At 43.6% G+C, this 22538-nt stretch overlaps 1 protein-coding gene across 3 annotated transcripts in view; it reads right to left on the bottom strand.

Moving 5' to 3' along the window:
- stra6 (signaling receptor and transporter of retinol STRA6) overlaps positions 1–22538 on the bottom strand; it is a 63076-nt gene that overhangs the window by 23444 nt on the left and 17094 nt on the right. For all 3 annotated transcript variants that reach the window (XM_073025503.1, XM_073025502.1, XM_073025504.1), the window contains 9 exons: positions 17072–17157; positions 12263–12402; positions 8283–8449; positions 6186–6296; positions 4662–4729; positions 4466–4542; positions 3429–3490; positions 630–792; positions 269–344 (listed from right to left, as the gene is read on the bottom strand). In XM_073025503.1, the coding sequence (XP_072881604.1) occupies positions 269–344; positions 630–792; positions 3429–3490; positions 4466–4542; positions 4662–4729; positions 6186–6296; positions 8283–8449; positions 12263–12402; positions 17072–17157 (950 nt within the window). The remainder of the gene's footprint in view (positions 1–268; positions 345–629; positions 793–3428; positions 3491–4465; positions 4543–4661; positions 4730–6185; positions 6297–8282; positions 8450–12262; positions 12403–17071; positions 17158–22538) is intronic.

The raw sequence follows: 22538 nt of genomic DNA, 5'->3' as shown, positions 1-22538 counted from the left end.
GCCTATTATGCTTTGTAACACCATGCTACCCACAGACATGTCAAGAGAAGGAAGTTTACAGTATGTTGTGGTGAAAATTGTCTGCTTCAGAACTAGGCACAGAAATTCATGATGGTGAAAATTCATTTTTCCAAATACTTCAAAAGGTTTATTATATTAAAAATTTTTAATTTTCTGCTTCAAATAAATTTCTAAACATTTTCAAAAAACGTTAGCAAACCCACCGATCACAAGGAAATGACAAATACCTAAGTATTTTTGGCGTTACCTGTGCAAAATCATTGACTTCATTAACATGAGGAGGATGAAGCAACAGGAAACAGTGATGGCAGACACATAGCAGACTGTAAGAAAAAGAAATGAGTTTATTCACCAAATTTACTTGACATCATTCTGAAAGGAAATTCAGTCAACACATTATATTTCAGCAGATACATTTCTTTGAATGTTAGCTGCCATCAACTTTAGAGTTTGGTTGTTTTTCCCCACAGTACGGTATATCCAAGAGATTTTCATCAACTATAAAGCTTGCTATTAGATTTAACTCCCATGTGGGACTACTAAGAGAGCATTAATGACTATTTCTCTTATTTAAAAAAAAAGAATCTAAGTAGAAATCCAGTTGATACCTTCAAAGATCCAAAAGAAATATTTGACAATTTTGAGAGTTTCACTCCTCTTATCGGAAAGTTTGACCCCAAATCCCTCAAGCACGTAGGATATCTCTTCACGGACTCCAGCTCGCATCTTCTGTAGGCTTGGGACAACAGTGACTACAAGCAGAAGGGCAACCTACCAGAGGAGAAAAGAACAGTTACATAAAGAGAAATATGACACAATGCCAATGCCCAATAAAAATATAAATCGGGGGCACGCGATAGTGTAGTAGTTGGCACAATGCTATTATAGTAGCAGTGATCAGAGTTTAATTTCTGCTGCTGTCTGTAAGGAGTTTGTACTTTCTTTCTGGGACCTCCAGATTCCTCCCACATTCCAAAGACGTACAGGTCAGATGTAGTAAGCTGTGGGCCTACCACGTTGGCGCTGGAAGTATGGGGGCAAAACTTTCAAGATGCCCTCTGCATATCCTCAGACTAAGTCGGTTATTGTCATAACGATGCCTTTCACCTGCATGTTTTGATGCACGTGTGACATAAAGCTAATCTTTAAAAAGCTTGACTACTAAATGCATCCAGGAGAGAGGCTGTTGACAGTTGATATGCAAGATTCAAATCCGTCCACAACCTTTAACATGGTGACTGACCCAATCAACATCACGGGCAAAAGAGAATGGAAATAAAAAGCAGGTTGCACTTGGGAAGAGAGAGAAGGTCAAAGATCAATGTTCAAAAACTAGGAAATGAAAAAGCGTTTTGAGCAAAAATGCGGAAGAAACTCAGAGGATCACACAGCATCTACAGTGGAGAATAAACAGCCCACATGTCATGCTGACAGACTTTATCAGTACCTTCAAGGGGGGGGGGGGGGGGAAGGGAAGAGAGAGAGAGAGAGAGAGAGAGAGAGAGAGAGAGAGAGAGAGAGAGAGAGAGAGAGTTTTTTTTTACAAGTTTTCCAGCATATGCAGAATCGGGAGGTCAGTACCCCCACCACCCCACCCAAAATAAAGGCTATTCAACCCAAGAAGCCATCAATGTATGGCAGACATTGCCTGACCCAAGTTCGAGGCCAGCAGTTTGTTTTCACTATATTTTCCAATAACTTGTTAGAGTAGCTAGTATTTATCACTGAGAATTTAAAAACAACTTTCAGGACCCCAGTCAATAAAACACATAGTAAGAGAGAGAGAAGCAGAAGTCATTCAGCCCATCTAGCCTGCACGTTCGTTCAATCATGGCCGATTTACTTTCCCTCTCAACCCCATTATCCTGCTTCTCCTTGCAAACTTTGATGCCCTTACTAATCAAGAACCTATCAATCTCCATTTTAAATATACCCAATGATTTGGCCTCCACAGCCATTGGGGGCAAAGAATTCCATATATTCATCACCCTCTGGTTAAAGACGTTCCTCCTCATCGGTTCTAAAGGGATGTACTACTATTGAGGCTGTGCTCTCTGGTCCTTGTGCTGAGTTCCTTTCTAGTTAATTGAGAAAACCCTGTTAGAGTGCCTGGCTATGAGGAGCTGTATGAAGTCTTGCTGTCTCCATTGCAGTCTTATGGATGCAAATTATTAGCAAGGCAAAACATTTGTACACACCAACAAATGCAATAGAGTCTGAGATCCAGCATTTGGCCCATCCTTGCCAACCAAGATGCCCAACTAAGCTGGTCCCCTGTTCCTCTAAACCAGGGGTTCCCAGCCTTTTTTAGGTCATGAATCCCTACCATTAACAGAGGGGTCCGTGTACCCCAGGTGGGGAACCTCTGCTCTAAACCTTTTCTACCCATGTACCTGTCCAAGAGACTTTTAAATTCAAGATTGTTTAAAATCATTTCCAGTACACAAGTGTAAAAGGGAATGAAATAATTGTTAATCTGGATCCAATGCAGCCAGAAAAAAAAACAAGATAAAGAATTCAATAATAAAAACAAGATAAATATAAATACATACACAAGCAGCTTATATGGATTGATTGCACGTCCATACAGTGGCACTAGGTACTGAAGACCGAGGTACACAAGGGGATAGACAGGAAATGATAAAGCAGTGAGTCGGGGATGTTGGGGGTGTGTGATGGGGTTATTATCCCTGTCTCAATCACTTCCTCTGTCAATTTATTCCATATACAGACGACTCTGAAATTACCCTTCATGCCCCTTTTAAATCCTTTAAATTTTCCCCCCTACCCTTAACTCAATGCCCTTTAATATATGATTCCCTCTCCCCGAGGGTGGGGGGGGGGGTGAGTGGAAGCCTGCGCATATTTATAATAAAAATAGATAACCTGCTCAAGTGATGTTATTGAAGGGCAAATACCACAAGACTAAGGTCTCACCTTAATACTGTTTGGTGTGCACACAAAGCAGACTGCCTACACAGACATTACGTTGGTGGGACTGGCTCTACTAATGACCTTGGTAAAAATAATGAGAGCAGAATATCTGAAATATTCCATGGGATGAATGAAGATTCACAGGTGGTGCAGATTCAAAATGGCACCACCCAGGACACTCTCTCTTCTCAATGCTAGCAGAGTATAGGAGCGTGAAGACACACATTCAACGTTTTAGGAACAGCTTCTTCTCCATTGTCGTCCGATTTCTGAATCGCCATGAACCCATGTACACTCCCTCACTACTTTTATTAGTTTTATTATACCTTAAATTTGAAAAACTATAAATTACACTAAGACATACATTAAAAATTACGTATGGCAATGTACTGCTGCAGAACAACAAATTTCACGACATGTCGGTGATATTTAACTGGACTCTACAAAACCCATGCCGGAATCAAGATAATTACCTGGTAGACAGTAACCAGAGCCACCGTCATCGCCACAATTAGCTTTGGTGGAATTCGGAATCCTGTATTAAAGAAAAAGTATTTGGTTTATATTGTCACGTGTACAGTAAAGGGCTTTTGTTTGCATTCCATACCTTATAGTTAAGCAAGAGGAGAACTGTGAAGGAATGCAGAGTATGGAGCTAGAACAACAGATAAAATGCTGTGCACGTAGACAAGGTGCAAGGGACATGACCAAGTAGACGGGGATCAAGAGTTGAAAAAGAGAAAATGCACCCATCAAGATTATTTATAGTCATTTTCAGAGTGTCAAGAAAAAAATTCAGCATCGTTCACCTAATGACCCCCCAGCTCTCACTAAAGATATTGCATTCAAAACATTCAAGTGAGAGGGGCCCTGGAGCCTCCATTTGCAATACCAGCAGCTCCTTGTTTAATCATAGAAAACAGGCAAAAACACTGAACGAGACAATACCACTGCTGCTGCTGCTAAAAAAAAAAAGTTATTTCACTATTATATATAGAAGGAAATGCAACCTAAGCTTTCAAAGGGGGGGTGGGGGGGGGGGGGTGGAAGTAACTCAGAAGACCAAGCTTCCAAACAACTACACCAAAGTTACTCCAGGTTAGAAGTCAGAACCTCTGATTGACTAGGTTTAAAACCACCACAAATGTCATTTGACTCCAATTCCTGCAAACTGGATGAAGACAAATACCCCAACGAGATCCACCCTTTCAAAATGAGAGCTGGGATCCGGGGCCATTTATGAAGCGCTCAAAGCAATGAAGTTGGTTGGGTGTTAGCAGTACTTCCTTCCCTAAACTATCTAAATGCACAATTGTCGAAGATTTACAGAGGGGACTGGAAATATGCATGGCATGGTAAGCGGGTCAGAACTGGAACACATCCAATGGGCCAAATGGCTTTTTCAGTTGTACTTAAGAAGAAAAATAGAGACAACCTCATTGAAATGCATCCAATTATTGGTGCCCTCATGCAAGTAGATTGCTGAGAGTTCAAAAGAAACCAACTTTACCTTTCATTGGTATGTAGATGTAAGATCGCATTGAAGTCCCTATTTTGGATGAGAGACTTTGCTTGTCTGTGCAGGCACTAATGAGGTAGGTGGGAGGCAAAAAAAAAAAACAGACGTTAAGCTCTTGAAAAGACTTTGGAGTCACATGAGAAGAGTTAAAAATCAGTTCCAGTGGTGGCACAAAGAATCCCCAAACCTGCTCTTGGATGTTCTTTTCCTCAGCAAGTGTTTCAGGTAATCTGTGTAGTATTCACCAGCTTGACACTGAAGGAGGGTGGGAGGGAAGAAGAAAAAAAAAGTTTGGTGACCGATAGATACCAAGATCCAACAGCACAACCCTGGGATTTACAGCCCAATTAGTATCGGACAGTTAATACAGCTAACTGCACAGTAGAATCACAGATTACTACAAGCACAGCAACAGGCCCTTTGGCCCATCTAGTCCATATTGATCCAATCTTCTTCCGAGTCCCACCCACATTCACTCGGACCACATCCCCCTCACCTATGTACTTATCCAAACTTGCCCCAGATGTTAAAATTGAATCCGCATCGGCCACTTTAGTTGACAGCTTGTTCTGCACTCACACCACCCACTGAATGAAGTTCCCCCTCAGGTTCCCTTTCACCCTAAACCCATGACCTCTAGTTCTAGTCTCACCCAAGCTGAAGGGAAAAGTCTACATGCATTGACCCTACCTACACCCCTCCCTGTGGTATAACTCTACCAATATTGAAGCTCAGTGGCCGCAGGCCCACGTCAGTGTCTGCTGGAGGCTTGCCTTGGGGCTAAAGGACTGCGTTACGTGGGTGGGAGGTAGGGAGGAATGGGGCTTGTTTTGGCTGTTCGTTGCTTGATATGATCTCCATTGTTCTTCTGTGCATGTGGGCATGCTATGTTGGTTCCAGAACACGTGGTGACACTTGCGGGCTGCCCCCAGCACACCCTAGGGTGTACTGGTTGTTAACATAAACAATGCATTTCACTCTATGTTTGGACAACCAAACTTGAAATTCTGAAATCTCCGCTCATTCTCCTGCACTCCAGGAATAAAGCCCCAACCTATTTAACCCACCACTGTAACTCAGGTCCTCAAGTCAAGGCAACGTCCTTGTTGAAAAGAGAAAATTTACAAGACCTGGTTGAGCATGCAAGAAACTAAACTATTGACTGCTCAACAGGAAGATTGATCTAATGCAGGGGTTCCCAGCTTGGGGCCCATGGCATAAAGAAGGTTGCTAACTCCTGATCTAATGGAGTGTCAGAACTCAGAAGAGCACGCTGACTGGCTGAGACTAAGATGGACTTGCAATTGCTGGTGACCAATATTACCTGCCAGCATGCCAGTCTGATAGTTTCTTGACTGCATCACAGACAATGTATGACAAGTGCCAATTTACCCTTCTTGCCAACCTGGTCAATGAGGAATAAGGAACTCATCTCACCTTCCACCGCAGCATTTAGACATGATTACAACTTCTCCCTTAGCCACCATTTCCAGGAGCAAGGCCCAAACTTCCTCCAAGTTCAAAAAAAAGTTTTCTTCTTCTCATGGACTTAGAAACCCTTCTATTCATTTGTTTGATAGTGATAGGCCCCCCCATCCCCATAGCTGGTTGCTTCTTTTTAAATAATTTTCCAAATTGGCCAGCAAGATAACCACTTGATGGCAAGTCCCTAACTAATCCCCAGACAGCCCTCTGAAATGTAGGCACTCACCCAGTGCAAAGTCTTGCCATTCCTCACAAGCAAGACAGGGTAAATGATGCTTAAAAACACGAGGCATAGGAGCTGGGGGAGGCTTCGCAGCAGGGAATAGTATTTATAGATCTGGATTGCAAAGACAAATGAACAGGTAAAAAGATTCAGCACCTAAATCAGTTGCAAAATGCACAAGCTTCTGACTTTGTTTCACAGAACTCATCATTTCTAGTCATTGACCTCATTACTTTTCAAGATAGTACATTCCAGATCCCCAGGACATACCAACTTGTGCTTTACAACTGACGAACCCCCAGATATCCAGAAACGATCAATCGGATCACCGGATTGGAAAAAGCTGCAGAAGGTTGTAAACTCAGCCAGCTTCATCAGAGGAACTAGCCTCTCCACACTGAAGACGTCTTCAAAAGGCGATGTCTCAAAAAGGCAGCATCCATCATTAAGGACCCCCAGCACCCAGGACATGCACCCATCTCATTACTATCATCAGGGAGAAGGGTACAGGATCCTGAAGAGAGACATTCACTGTTTTAGGAACAGCTTCTTCCTCTCCATCAGATTTCTGAATGGTTTGCGAACCACAAACACTACCTCACTATTTTTGCAATATATACATTTCAATTTATAGTATTATATATTTACTTTTGCCTTGCACTGTACTGCTGCCACTAAACAAATTTCAAGGTATACACCAGTGACATTAAACCAGATTCTGAATCAAATAAAGAGAACAGACGAGGGTTTCCCTGATCATCATGATCATACCCTGGGACTTCGGTCATGCAGAAAGGCAGGGTCAAACTAATTCTGCCGTCTTTGGAGACAACTACAGTACAACTCTAGCAGCAATTCAACTCAATCCTGTTTCTCCATGTGGATGCAAAGCACAGAACAGTACAGCACGGGGGTCAGGCCTTTCAGCCCACAATGTTTGTGCTGAATTAAGCATGACATCCAATCCCATCTGCCTACACATGGTCCATAGCCACCACGCTCTGCATGTGCGGCTGCCTACCCAAAAGCTACTTGTCTGTGCTTCCACCACCACTCCTGGCAGCACATCTGAGGCATCCACCATGTCTGGAAAAAAACAACCTGGCCCACACATCTCCTTTCAACTTTCCCCTACTCAACTTAAATGCATCCCCCTCTTTTGTTAGACATTTTAACCCCACAGGAAAAAGGTAGCCGCTGTCTGCTCCATCCAAGTCTCACGTTGATTTCAAAGATCCCATGGCACTTTTCAAAGAACCTAGAATAGTATCAGGTCTTTTGACCTATGATGTTGTAATGACCTTTTAACCTACTCCAAGATCAATCTAACTCTTCCTTCCATTTTTCTATCATCCATGTACCTATCTAAGGGTCTCTTAAAATGCCTCTAATGCATCTGCCTCTACCACTACCCCTGGCAGGAAGTTCCACACACCCACCAGTCTCTGGGTGAAAACACATCTGACATTACCCTTATACTTTCCTCCAATTACCTTAAAATCATGACCCCTTGTATTAGCCATTTCTGCCCAAGGAAAAGTCTCTGGCTGTCCACCCTATCAATGCTCCTTATCATCTTGTACACCTCTTTATCTAGTCATCTCTCATCTTCCTTCGCAGTGAAGTTTTCCTGAAAGGTCTAACCATTTATTGAAAGGTCATTGTCACACATCATTTGTGGGAGCTTGCTGTGTACAAAGAGGCAGGGGTGTTTACTACTTCACAGTGTCACTCAACAATAATTTATCAGTTGTAGAAAACAGCAGAAAGGATGCACAGGCAGCTACAGAGATGCTGAAGGTTGGGCCAGAATAGGGCAACCCTTGTTCAGATGGTCGTTTGCGTGATGTAACAAGAATTCAGTCAGCATTTTATGAAAACCAAGTCAAGCAGGAGGAGATGTATTCTCCTTGCTGGTTCTCAGCACCGAAGCCAAATGGATTACTACTTCATATAACAAAGAGAAAAGGACTATTGCCCTGGTTTTAATACAAATCACTTTCAAGCTGCAACAACAGTCACACTGTTCATGCAATCCTTAGGGTTGAAGCAAAATCCCCAATTTAAACTTAAGAAGGTTGCATAAGCATAAATAATTACCTGTGCTGACAAAGGGCATTCGATTTTCTGCCAGATGAGAACGCCACAGTGTAGCCAGGACAGGAGGGTTCCAAGGAGGTAACCTGCTTTGTTTTTTACTGTGGCACAAGCAAGGAGGGGGTAGTACAGAGCAGGGTAGTAAAGCAATGCAGCAATCTTCAAGTATTCTATAGGGGAAATAAGAGAGTACAACAGCGGTTACAGCAGTGTACCCAACAGGAATAATATTTACAAGCACCGGAACATCTGCAGATGCTGGAAATCCAGAGCAACACAAAAAAATTACTGGAGGAACTCAGCAGGTTCAGGCAGCATCTTTGGAAAAAGAGTAAACAGTTGACATTTTTGGCTGAGATTCTTCTTCAGGAATATCCCTACAAAATAATCCTATAAAAGGTAGTAGGTTCAGCCTGCTACATCTCCGGTAAAGCCCTCCCGACTATCAAGGACTTCTACATGAAATGCTGCCATAGAAAAGCAGCATCCATCAAACATTGTTATGACCCAGGCCTGGCTCTTTTCTCACTGCTGCCATCAGGTAGGTGGTACAAAGGCCTCAGGACTCACATCACCGGGTTCAAGAACAGTTACTACCCCTCGGACAACTTCTGGTGTTTCCACAACCGATGGTCTCACTTTAAGGACTCTTTATCTTGTAATTTATTTTACAGCTCAGGGTGTTCTGGAGTTCAGCGTTCAATTCTGGTGGCAGCTGTAAGGAGTTTGCATGTACATTCTCCCCGTAACCGTGTGGATTTCCATCAGCTGCTCCAGTTTGCTCCCTCAGCCCAAAGATGTAGCAGTTAATAGGTCATTGTAAGTTATCCTGTGAAAGGGCTAGGGTTAAATAGTAGGGTAGCTGGGCAGTAAGGCTTGCTGGGCTGGAAGGGCCTGTTGCAAGTTTTATCTCTAAAAGAAACATCTCCTACAGGTTTCTATAGATGGAATGTGGAGAGTGTTGTGAATGGCTGCATCATAGCCTGGTATGGAACCTCCAATGCCAGAGGCAGCCGAGGGTCATGGACTCAGCCAGCTCCATCATGGACACACCCTCCCCAGTATCAACGACATCTTCAAAAGATGGTGCCTCAGGAAGCCCGCATCCATTACCACGGACCCTCCTCATCCAAGACGCATCCTATCCTTGTTACCATCAGGAGCCTGAAGACTCACAACAATTCAGGAAGCTTCTTCCCCTCGATCATCAGATTTCTGAATGGTCCATGAACACCACCTATTTATTCCCTTTTTATTGCACTATTCTTTGTAATTTATAGTCATTTTATATCTTTGCACTGTACTGCCTCTACAAAAATTGCACATCATACAAGACAATGACACTAGATCTGACTCTGTGATGTCTTTAATTATTCACACAAGTTCTGGGTGTTAGTGGGCCAAGGCTAGATTGACAATCCCAAAACTCCATTAAGCAGAGCCACCCGAGCTGCTGCAATCTGTGAGCGCCTTCAGGGACAATGCAGTGGTCTTACTTTGACACTGACATGTAAGGTTACATAATCATTCCAGTGTCGAAGCACCAACCACACTGCTGGGGTCTTAGAATCTCAAATGTACCAGGAGGACAGAACCAAAGTGGTTTTTTTTAAAAAAAAGCAAAACCAGTTTTGCAAGCAGCATGTGCGGTACCAGCAATGGTGGTGGGGTGGAGACACCAATCTACAAAAGGAAATGCAAGGTGCCCCTTCCCTCTGCCAGCTTGCAGGGTCACCCTTGGGAAAGGTGTAGCAACTGCTTACACGCCCCACCCCGATAAGGGTCACGTGAAGCCACGGGAGCAGGTGGTGGATGGTCGTACGAGCAGCCGGGGCATATCACATGTCCTGGTTATGCGACCACTGACACAAGGCAACCTCTGAAGAGTATGATAACTGCTGGGATCACCCATCTTGTAAAGGCACTGCCCAGAAGCAAAGGCAAACAACTTCTGTAGAAAAAATTGCCAAGAACCATCATGTTCATGGAAAGACCCCATGATCATCCACGTCGTATGACATGATATATAATGAGGATGATGTATTTGGAAATAAATGTATAACTAACTTTTTTTCCTCAAAAATAAAATTGACTTATAACTTCCTGGCTGTAGTTGATTCTGCATTCTTATTTCTGGAGATAAGCCATTGAAACTCTATAGACTTATGGATTAAAGCTTGGCCTTTATGCCATTTATCATATGATAAATTATATTTCATAATGTCAGAGTCAAATCTAGTTTAATCTACAAATTGAATTAACACACAAAGCACCAAAGGAACTTAGTGGGTCAGGAAGCATCAGCAGGAAAATGGACTGTCAACATGTCAGACCTAGACAGAGTGGATGTTTGCTATTGTGGGAACCAGAGAGCACAGCCTCAGAATAGAAGATGTCCCTTTAGAACAGAAATGTGGAGGAAGGGTGGTGAATCTGTGGAATTCACTGCCACATAGGGCTGTAGAGGTCAAGTCATTGGGTATACTTAAAGCCGATGTTGATCAGTTCTTGATTAATAGGGGTGTCATAGGTCACGGGAGAAGGCATGAGAATGTAGCTGAGAGGGAAAACAAACCAGCCAAGATCAAACGGCACAGCACTCGATAGACCGAACGGGTGAATTCTCCTGCCATGTCTAACAGACCTGAAATGCCCATTTCCCTCCACAGAATCTGCAGTGTACTCCCCTCGCTGAGTTGTAACATCAACTAGACAAAATCCATTCAACTATGACATGAGAGTCAACATGTACAGTCGGCCCTCCTTACTCGCGGGTTCCGCAAGCGTGGATTTAACCAACCGCGGATCGGGAAAACCCAGAAGTTCTCGGGGCAGGGCCTTTCACGTGCTCCATTATTCTCACTTTATCTTTCAAAATTGTTCCGATTGTTGACCGACTGTAGCCTGATGCTTTTCCAATGACCGATGGCATTTCACCTCTTTCCGATCGCTTTATTATTTCCACTTCATTTTCAATAGTGATTGTTTTCTGTCAACAGAACAGAAACACTGCGGATTCAGCGGCAGCAGCAAGCGGTGGGTCCGGAGCTCCCCCAGGTCCTAAGGTCCACCTGCACGGAGTCAGGTTAAATAAGGGACTTGAGCATCCACGTTTTTTGGTATCTGCGGGGGGGTCCTGGAACCAATCCCCTTGTGGACAAGGAGGGCCGACTGTAGTGTCCTAGCTCCTTGGTTTTATTGTAGACTCAACTGCATGGCATAGTAAAAAAGGAATGAAAAAAGCAATGCTTCTGTTGGGGAAACAACAGGATGGCTTTAGATAGAAACTTCTTTAGCACCCAACATAAACCTCTGGTCTCTTGTCAGCTAATGTGCTTTTCTACTTAATATTTCCTGACTGCACAGGAAGTGACCTAATACAGGTCTGAAACTGCTCATTTTCAAAATAAAACCAGAATCTGTCTAGTCACATAGAAAAACATAAATCAATTGCCTGGAAGGCAGAACATGCAGTCTAGTGCAAATATTTTGAAATGATCATGGTCAAGACTATTGCCCATCTGGTATTTTGATTTCAATGATGAACGTTACTTTGCAAGGACTAGATCTCTGCATCAGGGTGCAGTTAAACACATTGCCGGCTTGCAAAGCTATGTAGGTTTATGCTCCATTCACCAGTCATTTCACAAGTTGAAATACATGAAATTAACAGCTGGATCACCAAAAAAGATCACCCGCAATCTGAGAGATTACTTAATAACGTTGCAAATGCCGGTAAACCAGAAATTTAAAAAAAAAACCAGGATGGTGGGAATACTTAGCAACATCTGTGGAATGAGAAAAAAATTAACATTATGTCATCAATTTTTGATTTATTTCAGACGTTGCTCATTTCATCTGTCAGTCCCCTAAGCATGATCTCAAAATTACAAAGGTAACCTTCAGTGCACGGTTTCCTGATTCCTTGCTGGAAGGAGGTTCTGCACTTTGGGGGAGGGTGGAGACAAATTTTGCTCACTTACCTTTGGTGTCCTTGGAGGAGTCCAGGCCAATGGGTAGAGGATTGCTATCAATGACGACAACACACAGGGAGGAGAAGAGCACTCCAAACACAGCAGCAGCAATGCCTCGGTGGCAATCACTCTCAAGGAAACCAGCTGGACTGAAAACACAGCATATGGCCCAAATTAGAATAAACTAGGAATAATATTGACTAATGTATTCCTTCTGTATATGCGGTACTCCGATCAAATGATATGTGCACTTGGACCGTTTTTGAAGTACAGTTGTGTGATTGGCAAGGAAATTTGTTGAAGAAATAAATGGAACTCCATTTCAGAGATTCAAATAGATATTTAAGAATTAATTTTGCATTTACAGGTATCAAGTCACTATTGGAAAAGTCCCAAACAAGGACTGTACAAAGCAGGAACTCAATAAAAATCACTGACATATGTCATGAAATTTGTTGCCGCACACACACACAAAATGCTGGAGTAACTCAGCAGGTCAGGCAGCATCTATGGAAATGAATAAACAGCCAATGTTTCGAGTCAAGACCCTTCTTCAGGACTGGAAAGGGGGAAGATAAAAAGGTGGGCGGAGGGGAAGGAGGATAGCTAGAAGGTGATGGGTGAAACCAGGTGGGAGGGAAAGGATAAAGAACCAAGGAGGAAAGAATCAAATAGGAGAGGGGAGTGAACTATGGGAGAGAGGGAAGGAGGAAGGTGATAGGCAGGTGAGGAGAAGAGGCAAGGGGCTAGAGTGGAGGGGAATAGAAGAGGGAAGGGTAGTGTTTTTTTTAAACCAGAAGGAGAAATTGATGTTCATACCGTCATGTTGGAGATTACCTAAATGGGATAGGAGGTGTTGTTCCTCCACCCTGAGAGGGGCCCCATCATAGCAAAAAGAGGACATGGGCAAACATGTCTGAAAGGGAATAGGGAGAGAAATTAACATTGTTGGTCAGTGGGAAATTCTGTTTTTGACAGATGGAGCAGAGGTACTCAACAAAGCAGCCCCCCCCCCCCCCCCAATTTACACTGGGTCTCAATATCATGGAGGAGACTGTATCGGGTACAATAGACAGACCTAACAGATTCACAGGCAGTGTTGTCTCATCGTTTGGAGCCCTGAATGGAGGTGAGGGAGGAGGTGAAAGGGCAGGTGTAGCATTTCTGTCACATGCGGGGATAAGTGCTGGAGGGAGATTATTGGGGAGGGATGAATGGAGGGAGCTATCCTTGCAGAAGCAGAGTGGGGAGGGGGCAGAAAGGCAAAGATGTGTTTGATGGTAGGATCTGCAGAGGATATGTTGGATGTGGAGGCTCATGGGGCAGTGGGTGAGGACAAGAGGAAATCTGTCCCTGCTAAGGTGGTGGAAAGATGGTTTGAGCGTGGATGTCTGGGAAATGGAGGAGTGCCTGTGAGAGCAGCATCAATGTTGGAGGAAGGGAAACCCTGTTCTTCAAATGAGGACAACGGCATCTCAAACGTCCTGGAAGGAAAGCCCCATCCCGAGAACAGATGTGGCAGAGACAAAGAAACTGAGAAAAGGGAATAGCACTTTTACAGTCGACAGGATGGGAAGAGGTATAGCCAAGCAAGCCAAGAGAAATAGTTAGGTTTATAACAGATATCAGTGGACAGCTCGTCTCCAGAGATGAAGACACCGAGAGATAGCAAGTAAGGGGAGGGAAGTATCAGAAATGGACCAAGTGAATTTAAGAGCAAAGTTGGAGGTAAATATGATGAAACTGATAAGCACAGGGTGGGTGCACGAAGCAGCACCAATTAGTCAATGTAGCATAGGTAGAGTTAGGGAGCATTACCAGGGAAGAGTGGAACATGGACTGCTCTACACAGCCACCAAAAAGGCAGGCATAACTAGGGCTCACGTGGATGCCCATGGCTACGCCTAGTATAGAGAAAGTGGGGGAAGCCGACGGGAAAATTGTGAGGAACAGTTGTTTCTGCCTGCTCCTTTCTCACTGACCTCCTGTCTATATACCTCAACTCCATTCTATCCCCCGTGGTTCAGTCCCTTCCCACTTACTGCAGAACTTCCCAAGCGATCTCAACAATTTTCAATTCCTTGGCCCTGACTGCCTCATTTTCACCATAGATGTTCAGTCCCTATTCCCCATTGAGCAGGCCTCAAAGATCTCTGCTTCTTTCTCAACAAAAGACCCAGGTAGTTCCCCGGCACCAGCACCCTCTGTTCTAGCAGAACTGGTCCTCACCCTCAGCAATTTCTCCTCTTACATGTCACAAATAAGTCTAAACTTGTTAAAAATCTCACTCTCAGTGCTTTGTGCTCCTGGCTTGGCACTGGCTAGCATCTAAATCCAAATTGCCAACGAGTCTTTGGAATGCCAAACTCTGATGCCAGGATAAAGCACTTCACAACAAAATGAAGCTTAGACAGACCAAATACTACTTGTGGTTCCAGAACTGCAGATTTGAGGGGAACAAAAGTAGGAAATAAAAGCCTTGTGTAGCTTATTGAATAGTGAGAGCTCTGAATGAGGTTCAGTTGCAAGGATTATTATGGAATTTAGTCACACGTGCTCAAGTTGGTTCCTTAAGGCTTTAATATTTGGGGAGGGGTGGGGAAAAGAAAGAGGTGGGGATAGGCTCTCACTATCTATTAAATATTCCCAAATCCTGTGTGTGTCAAATAGCACCTGACAACCTTGCCCAGGTCCTGGCTTTCACATGTGGCTTAGCTACTAAGCCTGGTGGAACTGTTTCTACTGACATGAGAAGGGGAAAAGGCCAGTTACTGGCACCTTAAAGCCAGTCGTTTCAGGCAGTTGAGGCTTATCAGCTGTGATTGGCAGCTCATCTAGAAGGAAAACTGATCTCAAACCTCCTCTGCCTTGCAGCTATGCCCACTCACAGGGAAGGTTCGGGAGTAAACCCTGATGGAAAATCTGGAGCTGGAGCCCCCAAGGCAGCCCTACTTCAAGTTCAATACTGACTGGCAACTCCAGTGATGCAGCTGGTGCCAAACTGTATTTGTCTCTGCTGTTCTTTTGGAATCTTCAGCTGCGTGGAGAGGGGGAGCCTACTGCGTGGACAACAGCTTGCTCTCCACATTGTACTACCCTGGCTTGTGCACCAGCTTGCGTAGACAGCTAGGATACAACAACCGTGGCTGACCCTCGTCAATGGAGGGCCTAATACTTAAATTGCAATCAAGCTAGTTAGTTGTTAAACAACAACAAAAACAGCAAAACTCCTACTTCAATGAATTTAAGACTTCTGAGGGAGGGCAGGAGAGATTTTCCAAAGGACAATGACAGGAGAAAAAGTGATTGGAACTGAACCCTGGTCACACAAGTGAGGAATAAAATATGACTTTGCATAATGAGGAAATAAGTTGAGCTATACTTTGGGAGATAATACACTCCACACCACACACCAATCCTCATCAAGGGGTCAGCTGCAGTAAGAATGAGCAGTTTTAAGTTCCTGGGTATCAACATCCCTGAAGATCTATTCTTAGCCCAACATATTGAAGCAATTAGTGAAGACACACCAGTGGCTATATTTTATTTGGAACCTGAGGAAATTTGGCATGTCATCCAAGACTCTAGAAAATAGTTTACAGATGTACCGTGGAGAACATTCTAACTGTTTGCATCATCACTTAGCGTGGAGGGGCCACTACATGGGCTTGGAAAAACCTGCAGAGGGTCATAAGCTCAGCCAGCTCCATCATGGGCACTAGCCTCCCCACTTTCAAGGACATCTTCAAAAGGTGATGCCTCAGAAAAAGTTAGGCATCCTTCATTAAGGAACCCACCAGTCCACCACCCAGGACATGCCCCCTCCGCATTACTAACATCAGGAAGGAGACACAGGAGGAAGCACACACAATAAATGTTAAACAAGAGAAAGTCTGCAGATGCAGGAAGTCCTCAGCAACACACACAAAATGCTGAAGAAACTCAGGTCAGGCAGCATTTCTGGAAATTAATAAACAGTCGAACTTTCAGACAGAGATCCTTCTTCAGGTCTGGAAAGGGAGAGAGAAGATGCCAGAATAAAAAGGAGGGTGTGGGGGAAGAAGGATAGCTGGAAAATGATAGATGAAGCCAAGCGGAAAGGATAGATAATAGACTAGAGAGGAAGAAGTGACTTGTAGGAGAAAGGGATGGAGGAAGGGACACTGGGGAGTTAATAGGCAGGCGAGAAGAGGCAAGGGTCCAGAATTTAAAAAAAAGGTGGGGGGGGGGATATTTTTACCAGAAGGAGAAATCGATATCCATGCCATCAGATTGGAGACTACCCAGATGGAATACAACGTGCTGATTCTTCATCCTGAGGGTGGCCTCATCTTGGCACAAGAGGTGGCCATGGACCAAAATGTTGGAATGGGTCAATATTTTAGGAACAGTCAATGTTTTGGAACAGTTACTTTCCTCCATAATTTTTCTGAATGGACAACAAACTCATGAATATTGCCTCAGTATCTTTACACAATTTAATTTTTTATATTTCTTATTGTAATTTACAGTATATTTGGTATTGCATTGTACTGATGCAAAAACAACACATTTCATGTCAGTGATAATAAACGTGATGCTGATTCTAGTTTAAAGTCAGGAGTTAAAAGTTTAAGAGTGAATTCAGGCAGTGCTTTTGATCAGGCATCAAAAGGAACTTTCTTGCATAAACATTACTGAGGTGATGAGGTCTTGGCACTCCCAGGGCACTGGGCAGGCAGTGAACCTACACTAAATGTCAAGGTTCTGACCTCAGGAATTTGACTGCTTAGTTCAACCAGGGTTCAAATGGCAACCTTCCAGGAAGAGACACTTAACTGTAACAGGCCCGGAACTCCACCGCAGCAATCCCTGCACAGCTGTCTCCGCTTCACAAAGAGGGACAGGAACACCAGTACCAGAACCTGAAAGAGAGAATTTGTGCAGAGGTCTCACTGTGTCTTTACTTACTAAGCCAACTGTAAACTGAAGACCTTTTGTAATCCTGACAACCAATTATCTGAAACACCAAGACTGGGAAAAGGCCACTTGGCCCTCTAATCAGCCAGGGGCTCACTGGTCACACACAGTCTTCCAACAATCGGAAGGTGTGGGTTCGAGTCCCACTTTAGACATTGAACTAAAATCCAAAAGGCTGATAGCTAAATGCAGCATCAGAGACATCACCTTTCAGACAGTAAGCCTTTCTCACTTGCCCCATGGCATTACCTGTAGGGCAGCAAGATTAGAGTATTATAAAATCAGCTTTATTTGTCACATGCACATTGAAACGCAGTGAAATGTATCAGTTGCGTCAATGACTACAGTCTGGGGATTTGCCGGGGCAACCCGCAAGTCTCTTCATGCTTCCGGCCCCAACATAGTATGTCAACAACTTACTAACCCTTACCCCCTCCTTTTCAAATTGGGGGGGGGGGGGGAAAGAGAACTGGAGCACTCAGAGAAAATCCACACAGTCACAGGGAGAACACAGAAACTCCTTACAGACAATGTCAGGAATGGAAGCCCAAGCGATTTTAAAGCTGGTGCTGTAGAGCGTCGTACCAGCCACTATGCTACCCTGCAACCCATGCCCCCCGTTGTCCTGAGAGGCGTCTATAACCAGAGCACACAGGGCTTAAAATGTGAAGAGGGAATTATAAATACTTCAGAGGGGGAAGCTATAAGCATTTGGAAAACATTGCCTGAAGTGGTGGTGGAGGCAGAGTGTATTTAGACAAGCATTTGAGATTGTCAAGGCGTGGAAGGTTTTGATAAATGAGATAAACGTGGGTAGGGACAGGGGCTGCCGGGACAGTGTGGGGCAAAGTGACCATCGAGGGCAGCATGGTAGCACAAGGCTCCACAGCACCAACTGCAAGATCAGGGTTCGATTCCCACCACTGTCAGTAAGGAGCTTGCACGTTCTCCTCCATGAACACGTGGGTTTCCGGTTGGTGCTCTGGATTCCTCCTGCATTCCAAAGATGTACGTTTAGGATTAGTAGGTGGTGGGTATGCCATGTCGCTGTCAGAAGCACAGCGAAACTCCAGCACAGTCCTCGCCAGCTTAATCTGACACAAACAGGGCATTTCACTGGATGTTTCAATGTTCACGTGACAGATAGAGCTAACGCATCTTGTCTTCTATACAACCTCATAACACTTGCACCTCAAATAAGTCAAGAGGTCAGAATATCAGTCATTGTCGACATTATCAGCATATCTATGGGAGATCGCTGCCATGTTACAGTCAGAGTCATGGAGCAGCTCAGCACAGCAACAGGACCTTCAACCCATCTAGCTCATGCTAAACTATTATTCTGTCTAGTCCCATCAACCTGTACCCAGACCACAGCTCTCCATACCCCCTATGTATTCCATCTATGTACTTACCCAAACTTCTCTGAAATGCTGAAGGCACCCCAGAACTGTCACTTCCACTGGCAGCTCATTCCACACTCTCACCAACCATCATAACCATTATGTTTGTGACAGAACAAGACCACACCTTTAAAATCATTCATTGGATGCAAAACGCTTTGGGGAATACTTTAGAAATGGACACGTTAAGGTACTACAGAAATAAAAACTTGCCCGGAAATCCTAACTAAGCTGCACTTTAGAATGGAGATGAGGAGGAATTTCTTTAGCCAGAGAGCGATGAATCTGGAATTCATTGCCACAGATGGCTGCAGAGGGCAAGTCACATGGTATGTTTAAAGCAGAGATTGATAGTGTTATGAACACAAGTTTCAAAACATGGGACGGTACGTGATATACTGGGAATCTGTGTGTTACGTACCCCAGTTTCAATTCTCGGGATGGTATGTGATGTACTGGGAATCTGTGACTTTGTTTCTGTGAGTGTCACGCGATGACCTACCCTACCAGTATAAAAGGAGCAGTGCAGATTGCTCCAGAGAGTTGAGATAGTTTTGATCATGGAATGACACCAGTGAGTGGGGGTTGCTGGTTTAAACTTCCAGTAGCCCAAAAGGGGTGAGTTGAGATCGATCCAGAGTATTGATAAATGGCTCTCACGGTTGTTGCAGCTGGAGGCTGTTGCAGAGAAGAGGGGTGAGAAAAGGATTGAAACAGAAGAAACCTAGTGACAAAGAGATCACTATTTGGACTCTCTCCAAGTAGCCCGTAAGGGTGAGTTTGTTTCCATTCGAATACGAAAGTGTGGTTGTCACATAGTTAATCCACAGGAGTGGGTTCTCTGGTGAGGGAAAACCTTTGTGAATACCACGTGTGTGTTAACCCTTGACTGGGTGTGGTAGTTCACTGAAGGAGGCACCCTGTGGCAAATCACTGTTGGAGTTACTTCGTATGTCGTGGCATCCACTTTGGTAAACCACTTCAAAGTCTTGGGTGTGGTGACCAGTCCTGGAAAAGGGACGTCTCCTGTCAGTTACGTGGTGAAATTCTCACTTTCCGGGTACTGTGTGTCTGCTGAATCGCCTTCGGAAAGCTATGTTTCTGGCGTATCTCTGTGAGACTTGCTTCTTCGCTGTATTTTGAATCTCCGTCTTCAAGATCGTCTCTTCGCTACACTTCGAATCTAAAAGTCTCTCCTATCAATTCCCCTGTGAATCCCTGAAATTTTCTGAACTGACATTCTGAGCCTGTGCTCCAGTAAGACTCTGTTAAGAATTGTTTCCGAGTCTAACCGTTTGGGAGCTATAGACACGTAGCGCTGTTAACTTCATTGCTTGTTTAATTTTCTATGTTCCTGCTTGAGTGTTAATAAACTCTGTTGTTTTCCAATAATATCCTGACTCCATTCCACATCTATTGTTGCTGGTTCCACGTAACAATAGGGAAGGGCATCGAAGGTTATAGGAAGAAGGCAGATTGAGGTTGAGAAGGATAATAAATCAGCCATGATATAATGGAGCAGGATCGACGGGCTGAATGGACTGGTTTTGTTTCAATGTCTATGACCCACATTCTGCAATTACTTCAACTGGCTAACTCCCTGGATTTAGAAAGACGAAACAAACAAGCTGGCATCAATTGCTATTTGCAGGAAGTGGAGGGGTGTGTGGTTGGGATTGCTTCCAACTTCTTACAAAATCCAGTATCTGCAGTTTATTTTTTTTTAAAAATTTTTCGCTTACTGTAACTTTCTGACTCATTACATCCTCCAGTCATTCACATTCTCATGGCGATGTGACCCATGTCCCCTTCAGTAAAGTTCGCAAGGAAAGGCTGGTCAAGTGCCAGGAGAACATCCTTTATTTAAAATTATGCTGAAATCGTTTGGAACTTCACCTAGTTCTAGCATTTGAGCTCCATTTGCAAGTCTCACTCTCTGAGCACTACAGCATGGACCCAGGTCCTTTGTCTCATCCACGCTGAACTGCTACTCTGCCTAGTCCAGTGGTTCCCAAACTTCTTTTGGCCATGCCCCACCTAATCACCTCCAAAATCCTGATGCCCCCTGTGGTGATATATCATTCTTATTATTTAAAAAGTGAACTCCTATTCACCTGGAGGAAGCCTAAAAGACCATTAACTCGGTTTAAACAAGCTTCCAAAAAACATGGCATTCATGAAAGAGAAAAATAAAAGAACCAAAGGACTGTTAAAGTTCTGAGGAAGAAATTACTAAGAAATTGTAAAAAAAAGAACATTAAGTGATGTTAGAATAATAATAATAAATAAATAAAACAATGCCGATTCATTTCTACTGCATACAAAGACAGATACACCGTTTAAAAGAGATGACGCAATGTACACACCTTCACACCACCAAGAACCGAAAGCTACTGCAAAAAGCAGCATTGGCGCGACCTCGTACGAGTTTCTTATGCGTTTGGACTTGTTCATTCGTTCCTTCCTACATCAGTCAATTCATTAATTTAATTATGAAAGCCATTTGATGGTGTAATGATGGTGATACACTATATATACAGTACATACGCAATTACACATGTACATACACACAAGTATTTTTATGTATGCATACTGTATATACACATATGTATTAACTCGCACACACACTCATACTCACACAATTACTAGAAAAAATTCACTGTTAATAACTCATTCTCGAATTGCCCCCCTTAAAAATCAAATTACCCCCGTGGGGCGTATGCCCCACGTTGGGAACCACTGGCCTAGTCCCATTGACCCGCATCTAGACCATTGTCCTCCATACCCCTCCCATCCACATACCCATCAAATGTTGCGATCGAACCTGCATCCACCAATTCTGCTAGCAACTGGTTCCACACTTACACTACCCTGAGTGAAGATCCCTCTTAAATATATCACCTTTAACCCTTAACCTATGACCTTTCACTCTAGTCTTACCCAAAGGAGAAAGCCCATTTGCACTGACTCTATCTATACCGTTCAATTTTGTATTTTCAATTGAGTAGATCCTCTTGATTTACTTTTAGTTTGTGAGTTACTCAAGCAAATAAGTATTTTGTACATGAACATCAACTTCTCCACCTCTATTACCAAACTCCGCTTTTGAGTTTGCTGTTGAGGTTGATAGGTTAACCAAAGTCATTCAATGGTCTGTGTAGAATCCTTAAGAAAATCGGTTACTAACAGTTTTGAATTTCAATCACAGGATTGCAGGGCTGGGCACAAAATCTTTGAGAAAAATATCACCACTTGCTATTAATAGTTAGCCACATCTGGAGTAGAAACAAGCATACCGCTAGTGGAACTATCTATTACATCTATTGCTTTGAAGTAGCCCTGACTACAGGGACCCACATATAGCAATGTGACAAGAACACAAAATCCTGCAGATGCCGGAAATTCTGTGAGAGAGACACACACACAAAAATCAGCAAGTCCAGCAGGAAAAAAAAATTGCTTATTCTTCTCCGTACTTGCCACCTGCTTTGCTGTGTTGCGCATAGGTTTAAAAGTCAGAGGGGAGAGATTTAACAGGGGCATTAGGGGTGGCTTCTTCACATAAAAGCCGGTGTGTATTTGGAGCAACACTCACAAAATGCTGGAGGAACCCGGCAGATCAGGCAGTGTCTGAGGGGAATAAACAGTCGATATTTCAACCTTTCTTTCCTCCAGCATTTTGTGTGTGATAAGTTCAAGCATCAGATGCAAGATAAACACGAGCCTGGATAAAATATTTCTCCAAAGTAGTGTCACATGGTTGTTGAAAGGAATCCAAGGGACAGATAAGATCTGTCTTAAGTGCTTCTTTTGACAAAGCAGCACCTCCATAACTTACCTCTCCATGCCTGGTTACAGGAATTTCTTTAGCCAGAAAGTGGTAAATCTGTGGTGTTCATTGCCACACAAGGCAGTGCAGACCA

The sequence above is a fragment of the Hemitrygon akajei genome, chromosome 21, assembly GCF_048418815.1.
Source record: "Hemitrygon akajei chromosome 21, sHemAka1.3, whole genome shotgun sequence".
In the NCBI taxonomy this organism is placed as follows: Eukaryota; Metazoa; Chordata; class Chondrichthyes; order Myliobatiformes; family Dasyatidae; genus Hemitrygon; species Hemitrygon akajei.
The sequence above is the reverse complement of the archived record's forward strand: the minus strand, read 5'-3'. Positions and strand labels throughout refer to the sequence as shown.